We start from the raw sequence: 22,628 nt of genomic DNA, 5'->3' as shown, positions 1-22,628 counted from the left end.
TGTGCTTTCGTGTTTTGTCACATCACGGCCGCTTGTGCTTGTATCACATCGCATTTTATCGCGTCTTATTGGCGCTTCGTCTACGCGTATATCGCATCGCATTTTTGGCGGCTCACTCGTGCTCACGTCGCGTCGGCTTCGGCTTTCAGCTTTCACGTTTTCCTTGTAGTCTCAGTCACCCTTATTAGTTTCTACGTTTCCCCTCACACTTTTACTTAGAGGAATCATTCTCAGTAGCAATCCCCTCGGGCCAAATCTATACTCGCATCCAGAGGTCTATTTGAGTTTTTACCCCACTTCCACCTTTCTACCCATTTCACCCCTTCTCATCTAGCTATCATTCCTTGCACACAACTGGAGCCCACCACGAGGGGATCATCTGAGAAGACTAGTAGGAAACTGAGACCTACGAAGGATCGCACCACGAGTCAAGAAGCAATTGACAGTTTTAACCGCGCTTTCCCACACACGCAACTAACGCCTATCAAAGAACTCTTCACGTCACAAAGCAAGCGCTGCCCACACAGCGTTTCAGAACTGACCTGCCCCAACCTGGACTTATTTGTAGCACGCAACTGCGCGCCCGCTTTGCCAGTCACGCCTTCACCAAAGGATTCTGTACAAGGCGAATCGTCCAATGACTTCGAAGTGCTAGATAACCCTAGGAACTTCCTACCAGGCGCATTCTACGTGATGCCTGAACAACCGGCACCCGTTAACAACCGCAACATTGATAACTTGAGCGCGCTAACATCTCTTAGTGATCTAGACCGAGAATTTCCGAGTATCCCGATAACCGAAGCAACCGCCGCCTCCTCTCTAACCCTCCCACATCATCCAGTCACTGCGCTGCTCGCACCAAACTCCATCCACTCAACCGTCGCTATCTTCTCGCATGGCCCATCACCCCTCATCCAGCAACCCATCTCTCAAACTCTGCCCGCCGCATTGCAAACCACAATGTCCACCGCCCCTACCTTCAGAATGCCAATCCGCGGCACAGAAGGCGCGCCAAAGTTTGATGGCGCGACCAAAAACCTCCTAGCATTCATCGACGACTATGAGGTCCTCGCCAATGAGGCGCGCCTCGTACATGGCGACCACATCAAAGGGATCATTCGCTACCTATCAACGAGCGAACGTGAACTATGGGCAGAGATGCCCGAGGCAAAAGGTAGTGATTATGACGCCTACATCAAAGAGGTAAAAACGATGTATCCCAGTTGTGAAGGTGATCGGCAGTACACTGTCGACGACCTAGTGACCATTGCGCGCAACCAAAAGAGCATCCCCATGCGCTTGGTCAAGGAGCTGGGTGATTATCAGCACGCGTTCCTCAAAATCGCGCGGGCGCTCATCGCAAAAGATCGGATAGGTAAAGCGGAACACGACCGCATTTTCATAGATGGCTTCCCAAGCGACATTCAGGCGCAAATGCTTACCCGGCTAATGATCAAATTTCCAGATCACCACCCGCGGGACCCATACCCGTTTAACGATGTCATCACGGCCGCAACATTTTTGTTGCCGGGCATTGGTGTTACCAGCACGGTACCTTTGAGTGCCCCAGTAATAGCATCGCTGTACATACCAACAGTCCCATCACCGGCACCGGTACAACAACAAGCCGCACCCAATGTCGTGGTAAAACAGGAGTATTTCGCAAAGCACGGCGGCAACTACGGCCCCAGCGGCTGCATATTCTGTGGCGGATCAGACCATTTCATGGGTCGGTGTCGCGAACATGACCAATATATCAGCACCGGCAAGTGTAAGTTTGATCTATCGATCAACAAGTTAGTACTCCCCAACGGCAATTGGATTCCTGGCTGACAGAGCGACGGCACGCTCAAAGACTGATTAGACCAATACCACAGCAGCCAACAAGCTAATGAGGCACTGCCGAGCACTAGTGTCAGTGCTAGTATGTTCTACCGCGTGTCGCCCAGCGTAGAAGCAGTCATGGACATTGACTCGTCCGCATTCATCATACCATTGCTGACCCCAAATCCGAATCTGATGAGGATGATCTGGATGTAGCACACGCAGTGCAAGCACTTGCGCTAGCAATGGCTCGGCGGGATCTGAAGCGCAGCAGCGCCAAAGACGACGCCAAGGGTAAAACTGTTTGCTTTGACAGTGTTGAAGTCGGCAGAGAAACCCGTGCATGTCCAGGTCTGGCGTCTAGACTGATAGCTGCGGCCGAAGAGATGGTATCTCCTGAGGTCCAAGCTACGTCAGGTAAAGGCAAAGGAAAGGCGGCGGAAACGCCAAAAGCAGCCCCGCACCATCACCAATCGCACCGACCAGCAAGGAATCACCAAAACTACCGGCCACTGCATCGCATCCTGAACCATCAAAAGCCACCGCCAACTCGCCCACCGCCGCCACAACTCCAACTGGTCAATATCGGTACTTGCACACATTGGAAGACAAGGAAGCGGACAAGCGCATCATTGAACGCCTGTTGGATACTAACCTCAACATCCCTGTCCAAGAATTATTCGTCGTGTCACCAGAGATCAGGAAACAGTTCCGTGACATGACGGCCACTAAACAGGTAACTGTCGGTGCCATCTCCATTAACGAATTGTTGGGACACCCAGCAATGGAAGAATGGCTCGGCACATATGATGGCATCCGCATGCGAAGCAATGATGGCAAGGTCGTTGCCGAACACTTCGCGCCCCTACGTTGCATCCGTGCAGTCACGTACGGTGGTAGAGTTTTAACCTGCATTCTTGACCAAGGCGCAGAGGTCGTTGTCATGCCGCGCACGATATGGCAATCATTAGGTGTCGGCTTGCACTCTGATCACAAGCTAAATATGGAATCAGTAAATCCTTCCTGCGACGCTATGCTTGGCGTCATCGAAAACGTCCTGCTCGATTTCGGCGGCAGTCCCATGTACTTCCAAGTACAAGTGACCAACCGCACAACGTTCGAGGTTCTGCTCGGCCGCCTGTTTTTCAAATTATCATCATGCCGCACTAACGATCTCCCTAACGAGGATCAAGATATTGTAATCACAGATCTGAACACTCGCAAAGAGTTGCGCCTTCCGACCATTCCTTGGGTCAAGTGTTGCGACCATTGCCTCAATGGCGAGCATTGTGCTGAGCACTCCACAAAGGTGAAAGCCAAGGAGAAGGGTTTTTAGGTATCGATGATCTGCAGTTGCCGCGGGGAGACATCTACCCGCCGTTATTATATTCCATTAACCATGTTTCTACTTCCGATTATATCCCGCACGTCCGTTTAAGTCCTGAGGCGCTGCAATATGCGCGCGTGGAAGGCAAAGCATTACCGCTCTTAAGGAGCAATGTCGCATCATTTTCCGCATCATCGCATTGTCTGCCGTTATTGTCTTTTTCTCATCCATCCTCTTCTCAATCGGCGCATTATGCACAACTAACATCAACCAGGTCTGCCATTAATAAAGCGAACATCGCCGCTTTTAATAAGTGGTATTATTATGACCGTGATTTGCACGTGCTGGTATATAAACCAGTCGCAAAGAAAGTCCGCATGGTACCGACGGCTATGCCGGCCGAGTATAGAATTGTGCGGCAATTGCCCGAAGACACGCTCGCTGGCTTGCCAGATTTACCCACTCACCCTCCCGATTTTGTCCCAGGAACCCGTTTCACGCAAGAAAGGGCCGACAAGCTCGACCTTGACCCTGCCAAGTGGCTTTGGCCAGAAGAACTCAAATTAGTATGATGGCTTGTCCTAATACATGAGCTCGCATTTGCTTGGTGCACCGCCGAACACGGCCGCCTCGATGAAAGATATTTCCCGCCCTACAAGATACCTACAGTGCCGCATATGCCATGGAACCAATGCAACATCCCAATTCCGCCGGCTACTGTCGGTGAGGTTATCCGCATTATCAAGGAAAAGATCTCTTCGGGCGTGTACAAGCCATCAACGGCCGTGTATTGCTCAAGATGGTTTGCGTCGTCAAGAAAGACGGACAGTCGCTTCGGCTAGTTCATGACTTGCAACCACTAAACGAGGTAACTATTTGCGACGCATCGCTGCCACCATTCATAGAACATCTTGCCACCGCATTTGCAGGATACGCAATTTACACGATCCTTGATTTATATGCAGGTTACGATCAGCGGGCGCTTCATATTGACTTGCGCGATTTGACGATCTTTGGGACACCGCTAGGCCCCCATCAGCTGACCATGTTACCGCAAGGTCATGCTAATGCTGTCCAAGTATATCAGGGCAATACTGCTTTCATTTTACAGCACGAGATCCCCGAGTTCACATCGCCATTTATCGATGACGTGCCGATCAAATTGGTCAAGACGCATTATCAAAATGCCGACAGTACCTATGAGACCATACCCGAGAATGTGGCCATATGCCAGTTTGTTTGGGAACATCTCATTGTAGTCAATCACATCCTTCAATGGTTGGAAAACATCGGCGCAACGGTATCCGCGATGAAATTCGTATTAGCCACGCCATCGGTGGTTATTGTCGGACATAAATGCACATTTGACGGCCGGGTCCCAGAAGACTCCAAAGTTGAAAAGATTCGCAAATGGCCAGAGCCGAAATCCCAATCGCAAGTGCGCGGGTTTCTAGGCACCTGCGGCGTTCTTCGTATTTTTATCCGCAATTTTGCATGCATTGCGCGGCCGCTTGTTAACCTCACCAGGAAAGATGTACCCTTCGAATTTGAGGATGAACAACACGTGGGTTGATGTGGGGTTGTGTTGAGATCGGGGGTGAGAGGGAATTCTGGCCATGCAGGATCCGAGTCTAGTGCGATGGACGCGTCATCTGAGCCTAGCACCACGGATGCACCATCTGAGTCCAACACAATGGTCGGGCCGTCTTCTGTGCAGCTCACTGCATCATCTCTAGGCTCAACAGCACTCAGAGATACAGAATCAGAGTCAACAACACTAGCTGTTGCCAATGTGATAGCCAAGGCTCCACTCACGCTCACAATGGTAGCGGGTGTGACTGTCATCATTGACATTCCAGAATCGCAGTCGCCTGCAGGTCGTAAGGGGAGGAGGGTTGTAGAGGCATTGCAGTTACTTGTTGTTGAAGCACCCATTGTGAAAGGAGAACCTGTCATCGAGGAAGAACCACGATCACCTGCCATCAAAGCACCAACACCCTCTCTTCTCGAAGAACCCTCACCCGAAATCTTCAACAATAATGTGGCACTGGTGGGTGACTGCGGTGACACAGTAACCTTGATTCCTGATCTATAAGGCGGAGGCGATGAGGGTTTCGTGGGCTCATTGTGCTCTGGACTGGCAATTTGGGTACACAAGGGACCATAGGCTGAGGGAATTCGGATAACGATTTCACAACTCCGTGAAAAAAAACAAAATGGTGCCAGCAATGCCCTCTCCAGAATTGTTCACCGGCATCTCGTACATCAGCATGCACATTTCTTCTTTTTGAATGGCTTTGGGGGTATGCTCTTCCAAGTGACTGGTGAGCAAAATGTGGATCACGGAAAATTCTCAGGTTGGCATTCATCAAGGGCATCGACACCAAATACTGGAAGCAGACGCTCGTGCAGCCTAGATTGCAGGTGGCAGAAAGGGCGGTGAAATAACACGATCATCTGGTAGTGAAGAGACTTGCTGGAGTCTAGAACCGCAAGATTTTCGCAGATAGCTTTGTTCATGTCCTTTTGGTCACTAGGAAAATTTCTTGCAAGCTGGTAAGCAAGGGTCACAACTGTTTCTGACTCCTCCAGGAACTGCCAGTCGGGTCAGATGACGAGAAGGATGATAAGGGAAGAGATAGTTACATCAATCTCACAGCAGAGGTTGATGACAGAATGCAACACAAAATGAGAGTTGGGATAGATGAAGTTGAATTTAAGTGGTGATGACTGCTGTTCGTAGGGATGTGGGAAGCGGGATGTTCGAAGTGATGAGGGTTGGGTTGGAGACACAGCAAAGTACAAGATATTAAAGAAAAAGCGAACAAATGAATGATAATTTACAGTACAGAATTCAGCGGGATCATAGAGAATGCACGGAGACCTCCAGCCATAGCAGAGCTCTCACCTGCCAAAGTGAAATGAAATGGACACCAAATGAAGGAAAAAGCAAAAAAAGGGATGTGTAGTACAGACTTCTGTGGGATCACAGAGGATGCACGGAGACCTCCAGCCATAGCAGGGCTCTCCCCCGCAAAAGTGAAATCAAATGAAAACTGAGTTTGCAAAAAACGATGACAAACAATGTTCAAATTTTGAATTTTTATATTTGGCCATCTACGCTGACATAAACTCGAACTTGTACACAAAATCACGTGATGAGCATCTTTACCACAAGCTCCTCGAGTGTCTTCCTCGTTCTGTGCTTGCAAGTCTGCAGCGTAGAATGACCCCTCTGTTGCAGTTCAATGTCATAGGGGTGAGTCTGACGTTTTCTGTTCAGCAGCCCTGACTGATAAATCGATTATTTTTAGGCCCTTCCCACAGAACTATCTCTTTTCATGTTCATGTATCTTCCAGCGGCTTCCTTGCTCACGTGCTCTCTTGTTTCTAAACATTGGCACACCCTCACAACAGACCAAGTACTTTGGCGTTGTCTTTGCTATGCACATGGCTGGGAATGGCGCATGGACGTTGCTGTGCCCACTCCTTGGGATGGACTTGGTGATGCAGATCCTACGGATACGGATGCAGTGATTCGCGAAGCAAGAGATGAAGGTGAAGGTATGGATGACGAAGAGGAGGAGGACGACTCAGTAGACTGGGTGTTCATGCCGATGAACATCGACGATATTGAAGCACAGGGTCTACCACATCTCCTCATACCTATCACTTCAGCTGCTGAGCGGACGTCTCGTTTCTCTTCTCTTTGGTAGCATAAACGTCCGCATCCAAAGTCTGTGCATGCTAGTCATGGAGAAGGACGACGTGGTGGTGTGTCATCTTTGGCTTCTGCATTGTCCACGCTGTCCAGTGTCCTTGGCTGCAGCGCCACTGCATTCTTCTTTTTTTGCGACACCAGTCGTGGAGGTGGTGAGTCCTGGTGTGAGTGCAGCAGCTGCAGCTGCAAGTGCTATTGCAAGTGTGAGTCCAAGTGCAGGTAAGTCCAATGCCCTTTCAAGTGGGCTTTTGGGAGGCGTTATATATTAACTCCGTGTCTACAGGCAGCGCGCAGTGCTACAACTGTCACACAACTGCAACTCCTTTGTGGAGGAAGGACGATGAAGGCAAGACCATTTGCAACGCGTAAGTTCTCATTTGTTGTTCCTTCTATATTTGTACCAATCTTTTATATACATGCAGATGTGGCCTCTACTATAAGCTTCATGGCTCTGCTCGTCCCATTAGTATGAAATCTGATATTATTCAGAAGCGCTCTCGACACAATGCTCGTGCGCAGCGCTCCTCCCTCACCAGGCCCCCAAGCGCATCTAATACGCCTGGCACTCCTTCTATTATGGAGGAGACAGTTTCAGAACAGGTTCTGGTGTGATAAGCACAGGTACTTCTTCGTCTTCGCGGTGCAGCAGCATGGACTCATCCATGTCCACACAGTCGACGCAGGCACTATTGTGCCTCAACACTTAGAGCCATCTGAACCTCATCAATACCTGCCACTATAATAATGTACACCCGCCACTATACTACCCACCAACCCACCATGAGACCCACACCCACCATGGGGGTGTGGGTATACCTGCGGGTGCGGGTGCGGGTGATGCTTGCAACACCCACGGGTAACCCGTGTCATTCCCTAGATATCCCGTATCACATCGCAGCAAGGCCTTTTGCCATGAAGTGCGCATCTTGCACCGGACTATAAGCTTCTCCATCAGACTCATGTGCTCCTACACAATCATTTCTGCCAGGGTGCATATCGCAAATGCATGATTCTAGTGTCTTGAGCTTATGTGTATCTTCCGACTTTGTGAAATCGGGAGATGGAGAAGAGGCTTTAGCAAGCTAGCCTAGTAAGGCTGGGTTTCTGGTGAGTGGAGGGAGTGATAGGCATGTCATTGTTTGGGATCTTGGCAAGGACAGGCTGGTCAAGGTGCTGCAAGATCATCTTGACAATGTGCTTTGCGTTCATGTCGATAGTGGAAGGCTTGTGACATGTCCCAAAGATTTGCTTTATCTACGGCTCTATCTGTCAATCGACTGAATGTTTGCATTCCAAGACCAAACTGTCAGAACATATGGGTTCCCGTCGTTGAAGCCTCAATTCATGTTTTGGGCACATCGTGCAGCTGTTAACGCCGTCTCTGTCGTTGGTGATGGGATAGTGTCTGGCTCTGGCGACCATTCCATACGCGTTTGGAATGCAAATAATGGTGCACTCATCAGCACCTTTGAGGAATACCATGCACGAGGGTGTTTCACATGGGATCAATACATCTTTCATCAAATTGTAGCTCTAGAATTATCTGATACCCTGTATTTTGGAAAGCCTCCTCTCTGTAGATTGCTTATTGATTGGTGCTGCCAGAGCCTAAAATTTGATATATCGACTAGAACATCACAATGGCTGGGTCACTATGATGAAAAAGTAACTTGTCTGTAAAACATGTAAAGACAATTCTGCGGCCCTTTGTGACAGGTGCGCTGAAGTGGGCCAGCACATGAGCGAGGACTGCCAGCACCTGGCCGGGGCGAATGGGTATTTTTATACCCAGTTGCAGTGCGCAAAATTCATTCCCTTCCCAATCTCCCACGGCAAATACGAAAGCAAATATGGCCCGATCGTCATTCCAGTCGAGATGTGTGATCCCTGAGCCAGCTTCTTTGGCAGCAACAGTGAAAAATGCTCCACCCATATCAAGGTTGGGACACCAATTGAACTGACTTCCGAGCTCATTGAGTACGCGATTGTGCGCTCTATGAAGGTCCATCAGAACAGGTCACCATAGATACAATGCAGCAAACATACCTACAGAGCGCTTCCCATTGTGCTGGGGTGTGCTCTTGAAAAACACCACTGATTTTAGGGGCAATGTATGTCTTGATGAAACGAAGTAACACGTCTATAGCCTCGATAGCCTCTGGCATTTGAGATGCAGTCTCCGAAGTCAATCGAGGCTTTTTACCTGTGATCTCCCAGACACCAAGGTGCCATGCCTCAGATGCCGAGCGATTCTTGTCACACTTAAGGAGGTGCGCAGGCTTTGCAGCTAACAGCTGGTCCCACTGGAACCAAAGACGGTGCTGTTCCTCTGCGGTAATCAGGTGTTCAAACCTCATATAATAAACAGATGTATGTCAGCAGGAACGGTAGCAGGATCAAGATGATCCAGAGGTAGAAGTATTTTGCCTGTGTCAGGAAGTGCCTGCAACTCGGCAGCTGTATTAGGGTATCGGTGTTTTGCTACCGTCTCGCAAACAGTTTTGCCAGACAGGGGAACATACAGGAAATCACTCAGAAATGACTCAATCCTGTGGATATCTAAAACAAAATTGGACACATCTTCAAAATAAAGAAAACACTCACGTAGGGCTTTGCACGACTGTGCATCCTTGAGTCTTACTGGGTCGCATACTGTCCCCCACCTCCTGAACTGTTTAGCTTGTTTTTCTGGGTTGCACCCTCCACAACTCCTGCATTTATTCGAGCCATGCTTCTTGTTGGCATTGCCTATTTGAGCAACCTTTTGAAATTTGGAGCTGTAATACTTCTTGCCTATTTGCAATTGTGTAGACGTCGACTCTAAAATTAAAAAACAATATTCTGGTGATCAGTTGTTGATTCATGTTTATTGTGCTGGTACGAGCCTTTTACATATGGGTACAGCCATGTCATGACCAAAAGTTGTTGGTACAGGCATACTTGATAGTCTCACGAGTTCGTGTGTCCTATGTAAGGAAAACTGCACTAAGTCCAACGTTTCTGCGCCAAAGTCTCTGCTGAACTCAACATGTTGATTTTAAAAGAAAAAGCCAACAGACTTTGTACTTTCACTATCGGACTATCCATCTGAAAAACTGATCCCATTCAGCCCCTTCAACAAGCTGAGTAGGAGAACCACTCTGATACTGAGAAGCACCTAAGCCTGGTTGGTTCATCTTTTAACATAGTATATCCTTGCTGCTTATTGTAATCAACAGCAGAAACAGGGGAGCTACCACCGGTGATGGTACAAGGTTGTGTGATATTCACTTGTGCCTGATGCAGGCATACCTCGAAGTTCCTCAGTGGTGATAGGCTGTTCTTATTTGTGGCAGGAGGGGCATGCTGCGAGATATAGAGTGAGTGATTCCTCTGACCATGATCTAACTACTAGTCTATAGGAACTCATGACATGTTCCATCTCAAATCCACACATGAATATACCAAATAATAGAACAACGGACATCCTAGCTAAGGAAACAGGATTATTCTGTACTGTATCTTATGTCAAAAAAAAGGCGTAATCTGATCCAGTCCACCTACGGTCACACACTCCTTTCCTTCACCAGTAAATGCAAAGTGTACCAAATATTGTGCCAATTCAAGCGACTCAGCATAGACCACTGATGTCACAGGATCATTCTGGATAAGATTAACGATACCTGGATTGACATGAGCACCAACATTGACCTTACAAACTAACCCACATACGATTGAATTCAGCTGGATCATCATACAGGGCACCTGTGGCTATGACAGAAGGAGACTCGGTGTATACCGTGTTGCTGTCGCCCGATTCAAGAGCAGCATTCATTTCATTGCCTGATACAATGTAGACTCGATCGCCACCATACAACTGATGTTCTATTAATGGTCAATAAGTTTGTCAGACAAAAGCCACAGCAGACGAACTGAAAATGAAGGTGCATTGGTCGTCTGAAGTTTTGAGGAGCTCGAAGACAGTGGGCTGCATGATGATAAAAGTGTAGCTTGAAGGTGCTCAATTTTTTTAGGAGCATATTTGGGTTGCAATCCTAAACATGGGCGCATCTTGATTGACAGAACGGGACACTATGAAGAGGACTCAGAATCAAGACGTGGAGGTGCAACAAGCAGTCACATGATAAGAGGAATCAAGAAAGGGAATTGACATCTGCAGACATTGAGTTCGAGCATCTGAAGATTAGTACAATCAATGATATCAATTCGAACATCGCAAGTATAAGAGAAGTACAGAGAAATGAGGTGATGCAGGGTCCTGGGATGCCCAGGAGGCCGTTGTATGAATAGTATAGCCAACTGCGACACTGAGCCAGTGGCCACATTTGGAGTGCCAACCCTAAACTAGGGCCGTCCTGGGACGGCTCTCCTTATTTGGATTAACCCTAACCCTACACTTGAACATGTAGGCGGTGAGAAAGACAACTATACAGGCACTTACCTGGTGGTTGATGACATTGGCCCAGAATATGGGTGTTTTGTTTGCTGAGCCTTTCCGCAAGGGAGTGGCATCTCAGGTGGAAGACCAGGAGAAGCTGTAGACTGAGAGTCAGGAAGGCCATGAATATGCAGTGGCGGCGGTGGGATTGATCGAGATGGCCATTCAAAACATCGAGCGGAGTTTAAATTCTGCCTGGTGGTGCCGATGACCCACTGTCAATAACATTTCAAAGCAGCACCAAACATGGGGATGCGCTGCACTGTACATGAAAATGACTATTATTTCTCACGGATGCATAACTTTATTCTTCAGCCACAATTACCAGTTGTGAGTGACCTTGTAAACAAGGTAATCATTATGTTTAGGTAATCTATTAGAGTACCATAATTGAACAGTACTGGCAAAATATGAATCTTCAAAGTAAAAAATTATTTGAGTGCATAAACATGGACCAAAACATAGGAACAACTTAAATATAATAATCAGACACTACTTGCCATACTTTATGCTAATAACTCACAATCAATCTATTTGCCTGGGTAGTAGAGAAGAATGTGAAATATAAATTTAAAAGTATAATAATGAATAACATACATATCAATGGCTCTTGAAATGAAAACTTGAATAAACATGTAATTTGGACTATGAAGGCTTTGTCTTCATAGTTGGTGGGAAAGGTTTTTGGTCTAGTAGCTTTGGGATTTGAAAAAAAAAAAGTTGAATATGAAAGAGCCAAACTGTTCTAAGTGTCCCAGTGGTAATATTCAAGTTCAACTTGAAGTTGAAGTTGACTAAGGCTTTAGCCCAAATGAATATTGGACTCCAAGCCATAACTTAGACTTGGCATTTCCAAAAAGGCAAATAACTAGAACACATGTAAACTAGTATACCAAACTCTGAATTTAAATACTGTTATCAAAATAATCCAAAAGATCACTACTATCAATACCAAGTCCATGGATGAAAACATTCAAGCACAGAACAATCAGTTCAATATTCAAGGTCAAAATGACCAATCTATACAATCTGTAAGTAGATTTGTAACATATTATGAACAAGCTTACCTGATCTCATACCAAACTACTAGCTACTACTATTCTCTAATCTTATAATGGTACCTTAGCTATTGATCATCACTGACTTAGCAATTGTAAGTAAATATCAAACCCAACTATCACAAACTAAATGAAAGATAGATAATCTGGAATGCTACAATACAAATCACTCAATATTGTATTGCTCACCACCATACAGTGCTGCTACATAAACTAATCAACACAACAGAAGAACAAAAGTATTGGTCAAATTTGATACTATTATGAAGGAAGCATAAGTTAGAAGAATTTATGAAATATCTGGATAGTGCATGGCAGAAGTTAAACAAGGTAAGGAAGCTGTTGAATATTAGGAGGAATCAGTGAAATAAGTGTATATACCATGAAGGAAATCATACTAGTCAAGACTCATAGAATAGTAGCTTGGTAGGAATACTATACTTAGTTCTGATGAGACTGGGAAACAAACTTGAAATATTGTGAAAAGAAAAAGGTTGAGAGTAAGATAAGTTTTAAGTTTGAGTGATGCTGATTGAGTTGTTGTACTGAATATAATATTGTTAAGAATGAGGTTAGTAAAGATAATATCCAAAGAGAGAAGTTAGTGAACCATGAAAGCTTCATTTTTATAGTTAGTGGGGAGGATCTGAGAAGAGTGCTCAAGTCTAGTGATTCAAGCTTGAAGATTGAGTTATGAAAAACAAAAACTGGACATAGAAGGAACAGACCCTTTGAGTATATTATAACTGAGTCTTAGGGTGTAGAATAAAAGAGACTGCAAAAAAGAAGAAAAACTGAGACTAGTCAAAAATATGTGTATCAAGAAGAAACAGTATGATGACATTGGAAATCTTACATGATAAATTGTACATAGTGTAAAAATACAATAATGACTGGACAATATACAAAGTAAACAGTCAGCCAAATATAAATATATTGTAGTCTTGCACTACCTAGTCTGCTATACTTGGTGACAAGTGTGTTTGACTTGAAGAGTTTGCTATTTGGAAGTAATCTAAATATTAATGATATGATAGCAGGTCAATAATCCAAAGGTATACTACAATGTCTAATGTCAAAGCATCAAATCCAATATTTTTAGATTAGCAGATTAATAGGTTATGATGTAGGACTTAGAGTCCTTGTAGCCCCATAGAGGTCTATTTTTTGATATATATCAATTGCTAGACATTGCCTAAATTACATCTCATCATATCTGACTTAATATGCACTAAACCTAAAAACATCAAACTATTAAATTATTAGACATTATGTTGGCTTTTGCATTAGCTTATCAGATATTGCATGTACTTATCCTACCCATATTCAGTCCTATTGTGCTAGCCTCACTAGGCACATAATTAGTTGTTTTCACATCACTAATATTGTAGACCTTGTTATTACATGTTTTCCCATAGTTCACAGTACCTCATGTCTTATTATATAAAACATTAGACTCAAAAATATCACTACTACTTTTACCTATACCTTTCCAGATTTCTATGTATCTATATAAATATTGAACTGACTCACAGTATCATTCATCATCTGAGTAGAGGAGAGTTGTTCTCTGATACTTAGGGGTCAAACTCAATATTTTGTAGTTCTTAGTTGATATTGCAAATATCATTATTCCTTCATTAGTGGAATTCAAAGCTGGTCTTGGAACTTGCTTGGAACTTTTCTGAAACATCAAACAAACATGTAAACTTTTTGGAATCCTGGCAGCAGGTATCGGAGTCTGAAATCAAAACTTTATGCCACATGCACACGATGCCCTCAATACACTCACTCACTGTAAGGCGTTCAGCATGCCTCAAGCAACTTTCTCAAATATCTGCTGGTCTAAATATGAGCAAACTACCACCACCACCACTACCACAGCCGCCACAACCACCACAACCACCACAACCTTTGGAATCTTCATATGACAGAAAGAGGACTAGGGCTAGGGGGAGAGTGAGGGGTACTACTGTGACTTGTGGGAGGGGATGAGGACAAGGAGGTATTGACCATCCAGATCTCTCCCAACATCAATCTGCAACCAATCTGGACAATGAAAACACTATAGGTCCTGAAGATTGGCCTACAACTCCTGGGGATGACACCAGCTTTATCCCTGCCAAGATCAGGTGGGACACCACCAATTTTGATGGCATTATAATCCTTGTATCCTGGCTTGCTGCATATCCAGCCGACTGTCGCATACTCTGCTCCAATAACAAAAAAAATCGCAGCACAGTGATCGGCACTGATCATCCTTTGGGCAAGAGTAAAGCCAATATCTACCTTGTAATTGCCAGACATGTATTTGAAAATGACCCAATATATGGGACCCAGTATGCTGGAGAAGTGAACCAGCTGAAGTTCGGACAAGCCATTGCCAATTGTCTTGCATAGTATGTACATCTTCCTCCTTACATGTGTATTCACTAATGAAATCTTAGTCTCAGGGGGAAGTATAAGGCTGCAACCGATCGTTTTGGGATGACTGGTGCTGGCATCAACCCTCTTAACCCTCTTTCTAAAGTAAATCTTTGAGGCAAGTTTTATTTTAAATCATTTAAATTATCTGATCAAGTAGAAAAATTGCAGCACAAGTATCATCTGACTTTCCATGGTTTGAAGACCTTGATGCACTGTGGAAGGACAACCCTGCCTTTACCCCAAAGACCTTCTCCTCCATTCCTGGAAAAGATCAAGCTAGTGCCCTCCATATGCTCACATAGCCTAAATGCAAACAGATCTCTCGCCCTACTGGCAAGCAGGTTGCCTCTCATCCTGCAAATTCCAGCACCACCACAAATGATTCCATGGTGCGCTCACAAGCAAAGGGGAAAGAGAGGGCTGCAAATTTTGAATCCAATAATGCCCCTCATCCTACTGCCTCTCAAACTTTTTCCAATACCAACCCTAACCTCGACGATATGTATGCCGACAATTCACTTGACAAAGGTGTGCCCCCTGCTACCTTTATTGGAGGCCACAACCCTCCATATGACCCTACATATGACAACTTTGACCCTGCACTTGAGGAGCATGATCTCAGAAATTGGGATGACGGTGCTGAGGAGTTGGAGTTGGAGGTGAATAACGAGGAACAGGATAACACTCAGCGTCCAAGCAATAAATGCCCACACCAAAGGTCCCCCTCACCATCCCATGCCTTTAAGCCAACAAATCACACCTCACAGTATGATCATCATGAAGCAGCCTTTACTGGCAAGTCTCATGTTGCTCGTGCCATGGATCATGGCTCCCTTCATGCAAAAAGTCAACATCTATGGCATCCTCATCAGTGAATACCCCCAGCTTATCCACATGGACATTTGCTTCATCATCCTACATAGTATCACAAGACTTGCAGACCTTGCTCAGAACTGGTCAGAAAAAGACTGCGCACAAGTGCAGCCTTTCAGGGCATGTTCAATTGGGAACATCAGATGTGCTTGACCACGCGGGGTCTCTCACCAACAACATAAGCTATATCTACTCTGTGAAGGAATCTGCCTCCAAGTATAAAATTGCCAAGGTCAATTCACTCTGCCAAGGTCAATTCACTCTGCCATGAGCGCAATATACAATTCCAATGGGAGCAGGGTGTAATTGAGTGCAGTGAAGCTGCTTCAGTACACCAGCGGTCACAGAAGGCAAAGACACCCAAGCTTCGTCTTCTCGAAGCTCAGGCCAAAGTTCAGTCAGAGAAGGTGGTGGCCCTTCACCTTGAAATTGAGTTGATCACTCTCAAAGAAGGGTCATCATTGAAAGAGACTTGATTTGCTCACTTGCAGCTGTTGTCATACTTGTTCGTGTTGGAGCTGTTGTGTTTGTTCATTTGCCATTTGCATTGGACTCACTTGTTTGCATGTATTCATGTTCGAAGTCATGTGCATTCCCTAGTCTTGTTTTCATATGCCCAGTATATCTTACATGTTCTATTTCACTAATGTTATGCATTGTACCTTGTTCTTGCCTACCCCTGCCTCCTTTTGAGGGTTTCAAGCAAGTAGTCCATCATATGACATATTACCAACTCCGTCCTCACTAGCATCCTCCTCTTGTTCCTCTTTAAACTCATCCTCCCCTGTGGCCCATTGAGTAGTAGATATGTGGTGCTCTTCCTCAAATTGGATGACCATGTTGTGTAGAATCAAGTAGCACATGATCCAGTACAACATATACTCGAGGTGTTTCTCAGTTTGTATCAGATGCTGAAGCTCGTGGAGAGATTGCAAACGGCCTTTGAGAGCCGCAAAGACATGCTCAATGCAAACATGGACCTAACCCCAAAAATTGGTAAATAGATGCAACAAAAAAAATAGTATATATACTGTAGAGAGATTATAGTTGAATTTTTTTTTGCACCCTGCTTATTGCGCCATTGCACGGCTTCTTGAATGGCACGATGCACCATGGTTCCAAAGGGTAAGCGCTGTTGGCCCAGATCCAGTGGTTGTCTCCAAGGAGCATCTCATGGTCTTGAAAAACACATGTAGAGTGTGTGCTAACAACATGGCCAATTGAATAATTCATGATAGGAAGATTATGAGGCATTGCCACTACCTAGACATATATTAGTTGAATGTTTTAAGAAAAAAATGAGAAATACTTACCTGGCAATTGAGGGAGTAGTTGGATTTTCTGTTGAAAAATGTCTCTCTGTAGAGCCCCAGCTTATTACAGAGATTGATCATAGAGCCGTCAGTAGTGAAGATACTATTGCACCATTGTGGGCAGATCTTTGAGACGTACTCTTGGGCATGAGCAGCATCATTAGAATTGAGACTCAGGAAGAAGATGAATTGGTCATGATGCGATTGGTACAATTAGTGACTGATCCAATGCTAACACCCGCCCATTGGCAGATGTCTTCATTAGATATCGCATTGCCATAGTGGCCCATGTGATTGAGAAAAATAGCTAGTTGCAGGGCAATGGGGAGCTGGTGGTTATTGGAATTGTTTTGAAAGATGGGATTGTCACTGATACAGTCAAGGATGTCATCAAAAATGTCAGGGTAGACACACAGTTTCTGGCAAAAAAGATCTGGGCGATGGGCAGCAAAGTGTGGTAAAAGCTGAATCTGTGATGCGCACATGGGGGGCTCGTCAGGGTGATGGAGGACTCGTGCTCTTTCTACTTCATCATGAAGTGCTGTGATATCCCCCAAAAGGTGCAGATAGTATAGATCGACATTGCAGAAGTCGGTACCTGAACTGTCAGTTGAATTGTCTGATGTAGTATCCGATATATTTGGTGAGATCGGGGAGAGTGGGGATATGATCATGGGACTTGGTATCATACTATCGGAGCCCAAACTGGAATCATCAAGATCTAACTCACATCTAGTGTGCTCTATCTGAGCCATTGTGACTTCCAATGAAGCAGCATCTAGCTGATGTAAGAGGTCTTGACACTGTAAAGATGCAACAATTTCTGGGCACTACATGAAGTAAGTAGCCAGCAATATTAAAATGTTGTGGTCATGCACAGCCTAGTCTGCTATACTTGCAAGACAAGTGTGTTCGACCCGAGGGGTTTGCTGTATGGTATTAGAATAATCAGTTATTTGAAAATGAAGATAGTCCGAAGTGCGGGAAACAAAGTCTGAAGGTATAATTACGAGTCCGATGTCAAAAACGTCGGGTCCGATGTTTTCAGGTTTCGGGTTAGTGGGTTCGTCGGGTTTGCATTGGGTTAGTGTTGGAAATGTGTCGGGAATATAGTGAATGTCAGGGATAGCGAATGTTGGATGTTTCGGAATGTTTCAGATAATGAAAGGATGATATTTTGCAGAATTCAACTAAGAACTACTAATATCGGATGACCTCCTCCTACTCGGAGGTAGAAAGGTAAAGTAATAGGTAGGAGGTATGTGAAATATATAGTGTCTATGTAGAATTTTGGAGTGCTATAGGCGAAAGTGGTAGCGCTGATTTTTGGATCCGATGTCCTATGTAAAAAGACATGTGGTACTGTGGACATGTAATAATGTGTTCTACAATGTTAGCGATGTGAAAATGAATAACTGCGCACCTAGTGGGGATAGATATGACAGGACAAGTGCGCGGGAAAATATTGGGTCCGATGTGTGGGAAATGTCGGGTCCGTCAGATTTAGTGTCAGGTTTAGTGGATAAACATTGGATTGAGCGGGTTAGCGTTGGATTGAGCGGGTGAGTGTTGGATAACATCGGGAAGTGATTCGTGTGCGATGGGCATTTGGCATGCATTGGAAAATAGCTGAATATGAGCCTAGCGCAAGCTCAAGTGCTACAACGCGCAGATTGTTGAGGCATCATGTATAACCCTAACCTTAGATTTAGACTTTGTACTGAGCCTTGAATGTAATCAAGTAAAGCTTAAAATCACACTGAAAAAGTTTCATGGCTCTTTCAAAATATGTTTCAATGCACTTTCAGTGCATTTCTTGAACATTCAAAATCTTACTTTGAATCCCACTATTGTCCACACCTATCATTGTTATTATTATGCACACTGCTCACTTTCCTGACACTCACTAACATGTCATTATTAGTTTCTGACACTCTGAACCCAACAAACCTAATGCTTTTACATCAGTGTAGGAATACAATAATTGCTGGATACTACATGAAGTAAGTATCTAGCAAAATATAAAATGTTGTGGTCTTGCACAGCCTAGTCTGCTATACTTGTGAGATAAGTGCATTCAATCTGAGGAGTTTGCTGTTTGGAATTAGTCAGGATATTAGTGATATGATCAGTGGTCAATAATCTGAATGCAAGAAACAATGTCCAAAAGTATAACTACAATATCTGATGCCAAAGTGTCAGGTTTGATGTTTTTGGATTTAGTGGGTCAGTGGGTTTCAGGTTTCAGGTTCAGTGGATTGCAGGGAATAGCAATAGCGAATGTTAGGAAAGTGAGCGGTTTGCATAAGAATAATGATGTCAGGTATTTTGGATAGAAAGAGTGGTAATATTCGCAATATCAACTAAGAACTACGAAATATTGAGTTTGACTCCAAAGCATCAGGAAACGGCTCCCTAATACTTGGATGATGGATAATGTGATAGGGAGTCTAATATATATGTAGGTATGTAGAAATCCAGGAACCTATAGGCAAAAGTAGTATTGGAATATTTTGGGTCCAAAATACATGTAAAACAACATAAGGTACTGCAGATGATGAGTTTGAGATTTTATTTGAGTATTTTTCAGACTTGAAGTCCCTATATTATCACTTAACCATTTAAATTAATACTTATCTGATTCAAAGATCAGTGTCAAACATACCACAACAGATTAGTTAGCATTTCTTACCTTTTCTCATACATTCTTTACAACTTTCTGTATGTTTTGAAACATACCCAAGGTAACATTTTAACATATCAACAGTTGATAAATGATCAATGGCTTAGTCAGATGAAACATATTTGAGTGGGATTTTTTTTAAACTTTGTTGTTAATTAGTTGTCATTTTTTTCAGTATTATCACAAATTTGTAATGCTTTATCTGTTGGATTTGCATGACATCTACCTTAGAAGGATATATTAGGTATGATATTTTCAGTGTCATTCAGCACCATCTAACTTGCCAATGGCAGATGCATGGAAAATACTATTAATCTCACTGTTGGGCATTTCCTCATAGCTGTCTTACTAACATCAACTCAGAAACTTTTGAAGAAAATCAAAATGACATTAAGAAACTCAGAACTGGATGGCAGTAGCATAGATTTTGATGCATTACAGAGATTCAACTCAGAGTAGGACAATATGAAACAAGCTTCAAACTGATAGAATGAAAGTTGAGGTCTTGTACTGCCTATGCTGCTATGCTGATATATAAGTATGTTTGACTCAGGAGTCTGTGGTCTTAAAATAGTCTTAAGGATCAGTGATGGATGTGAGGTCAAAATTTCAAAGGTAGGAAACAAGGTTCAAAGGTATAATTATAATGTCCAACACTAAAGCATCAAATCTAATATTTTCAGGAGTAAAAAGGTTGAAATAAGTAAGATTAAGTAAGCTAACATTTTTCTGATGCAAGATCTACTTCAATTTTCTTCAACCAAAAAATATGACAGTGTGTATTATGTTTGGGTGAATCCAGATCTATCATGGATAAGGATTCCATGCAGAATTGTGTGTGCTAGAGTCAATGTGTGGACTCTTGGGACACATGGACTCATGGGACCATCTAGTAGCACCCAGCTAATAAACAATGAGTTTTCTCCCAAACCCTATAGCAGTCAATGAGCTTTACAGCATTATTTATTCAGTTATGTAAGTTATTTAATATGGCCTAGTTGCCACAGAAGTATGGTTTCAATCTGGAAAAACAATGGTTGGGTTATGCATGACTGATCATGACTGGTCATGACCCACTGTAGGTATACAACACAGAGTGGGGCTATACAAAGATGGCTCCAAACTGATATCTTTATGTTGTGGTCTTGCACTGCCTAGTCTGCTGTACTTGGTGACAAGTGCATTAGACCCAGGGGTCTGTGGTCTGGGAATAGTTCTGGGGGTCAGTGAGTGATGTGAGGTCAATAATCCGAGTGCGGGAAACAATGTCCGAAGGTATAATTACGATGTCTGATGTAAAAGTGTCAGGTCTGATGTTTTTTGGGTTTTGGGTTATTGGGTTCAGGTTCGGTGTATCAGAAACTAATAGTAACTCAATAGCGAGCGTCGGGAAAGTGAGCAGTGTGCACAATAATAACAATGACGGATATAGACGGTGAAGGAACAATGATATTTGCAATGTCAACTAAGAACTATGAAATATCAGGTTTGACCCCTAAGCGTCGGAGACGATTCTCCTCTACTCTGATGATGATGATGCTATGGGAAGTCCAATATTTATGTAGATACATAGAAATCCGGAACCCTATAGGCGAAAGTAGTAGCGCAATATTTCGGATCCTATGTCCTATGTAATAAGACATGATGTACTGCGGACCATGGGAATACATGTAATAATGTGGTCGACAATATTAGGGATGTGAAAACAAGTAACTATGCACCTAGTGGGGCTAGCGCAATGAGACTGGACATAGGTAGGACAAGTGCACGCGATATCCAATCAGCCGATGTGAAACCCAATGTCTGATGTCCAATGTTTTCGGGTTTGGTGTGTATTGAGTCGGGTATGATAGGGAATGATTTGGGTAATGATTAGCATTCCACATGCATCGGAAAATAGACCTCTATGAGGCCATAAGGACTCCAAGTCCTACACCGCCCATCTCCTCCTGGATCCATGCCATGCCATACAAGCCATCAGCTCAAGTTTAGGACTCCCAGGCACTCCTCTGATCTGATCCACCATTGCTCGCTCACTCACAGAGCCCTCTCTGGCAACCCTTGGCAACCCAACCAGTTCTATTGGGTTGCAGGGGAAACAAGAGGACCAAGAGGATCCTAGGCTAGCACAGAACACTGACATGCCACACATCATGGAATGCCAAGGGGTGGAAATCGAGAGTCATAGGTGGTTTGTGTTACTCACTGAAGGCATTATGTTTTGCTGACAAACGAATGTAGTAAAGGAGTGTGTAGTTGGTTGTAGAATCAATACTGGGATTTCGAGGAAAGAGAGCAATGCTTGGAGGGTGAGTCCCATGTTATAATGGTGCACAAGTGTGCCGTCAACATTCCTCTCTTCTGCTCCCCCAAAGTTTGGGCCCTTCTGCAGATCTCTAAGTGACACCTCTGTTCGGATCCGCTGCAGGAGCGTTGGACTGGTGGGATCGGGGTGATTTGGTGACCAATTGCAACAGTAAGTAACACAACTTTGATCTTACTTGCCATACACCTAACTTAAAATAATCTTACTAGAGCTGACAACTTGCAGAGTGCCGCCAATTTTCATATGACAATTGAGTGCCATTGGGCTATTGGTGAGTCACTGTTCTCGGAAGAATGTGGGCTCATGATGTCATGCAGGTGAGATTGTCTTTTTCTGCCAAAGGAACCTCTGGTGAACGGTCAGAACTGTCTGCAAAGCCTAGGGGAAATGAGGGAAAGCAGAGCTTTCCAGATGTGAAAAAGACAGTCCTCATGGGTGCTAAGACAGTCACATGTGAGTCATAGGACAGTCCAGCTCTCTTATCGAGTTTTGCTCTGTTATGTGAACCATGAGACATCCTTCTGCTGTCCCACATGCTGATTGTTTAAATTTTATATATCAGAGACCCGCCAATTTGCAAATTGGCCTGCCAACAAAGGGGTCTCAGCCCTCTTAAACTCAGACATTGACCACTGACA

The 22,628-nt window shown here is 44.3% G+C and overlaps 4 protein-coding genes across 4 annotated transcripts; 3 read left to right on the top strand and 1 right to left on the bottom strand.

The window, feature by feature from the left end:
* Positions 1-6,324: 6,324 nt before the first annotated feature.
* F5147DRAFT_794534 (F-box domain-containing protein) lies at positions 6,325-6,867 on the top strand (the record flags this gene model as incomplete). The annotated part of the gene is made up of 2 exons (XM_041443141.1): positions 6,325-6,410; positions 6,466-6,867. Exons 1-2 carry the CDS (start codon positions 6,378-6,380, stop codon positions 6,865-6,867), a joined length of 435 nt encoding a protein of 144 aa, XP_041294376.1. The 5' UTR covers positions 6,325-6,377.
* A 299-nt stretch (positions 6,868-7,166) lies between these two features.
* F5147DRAFT_531037 (uncharacterized protein) lies at positions 7,167-7,373 on the top strand (the record flags this gene model as incomplete). The annotated part of the gene is made up of 2 exons (XM_041430080.1): positions 7,167-7,237; positions 7,295-7,373. Coding segments are annotated over 2 exons (150 nt in total), but the record flags the coding sequence as incomplete, so codon positions are not given.
* Positions 7,374-8,499: 1,126 nt separating this feature from the next.
* On the bottom strand, positions 8,500-9,229 carry F5147DRAFT_574195 (uncharacterized protein; the record flags this gene model as incomplete). The annotated part of the gene is made up of 2 exons (XM_041431206.1): positions 8,500-8,866; positions 8,919-9,229. 2 exons carry the CDS (start codon positions 9,227-9,229, stop codon positions 8,500-8,502), a joined length of 678 nt encoding a protein of 225 aa, XP_041294374.1.
* A 4,912-nt stretch (positions 9,230-14,141) lies between these two features.
* F5147DRAFT_651605 (uncharacterized protein) lies at positions 14,142-15,939 on the top strand (the record flags this gene model as incomplete). Its single annotated transcript, XM_041433549.1, has 6 exons — positions 14,142-14,334; positions 14,440-14,767; positions 14,816-14,897; positions 15,113-15,513; positions 15,563-15,666; positions 15,719-15,939. The coding sequence occupies 6 exons, from the start codon at positions 14,142-14,144 to the stop codon at positions 15,937-15,939; spliced, it is 1,329 nt and encodes a 442-aa protein (XP_041294373.1).
* Between the last annotated feature and the right edge of the window lie 6,689 nt (positions 15,940-22,628).

Source organism: Suillus discolor (genome assembly GCF_016758755.1).
Source record: "Suillus discolor strain FC423 chromosome Unknown F5147scaffold_19, whole genome shotgun sequence".
Lineage (NCBI taxonomy): Eukaryota > Fungi > Basidiomycota > Agaricomycetes > Boletales > Suillaceae > Suillus > Suillus discolor.
This window is presented reverse-complemented; position numbering and strand designations above follow the sequence as displayed.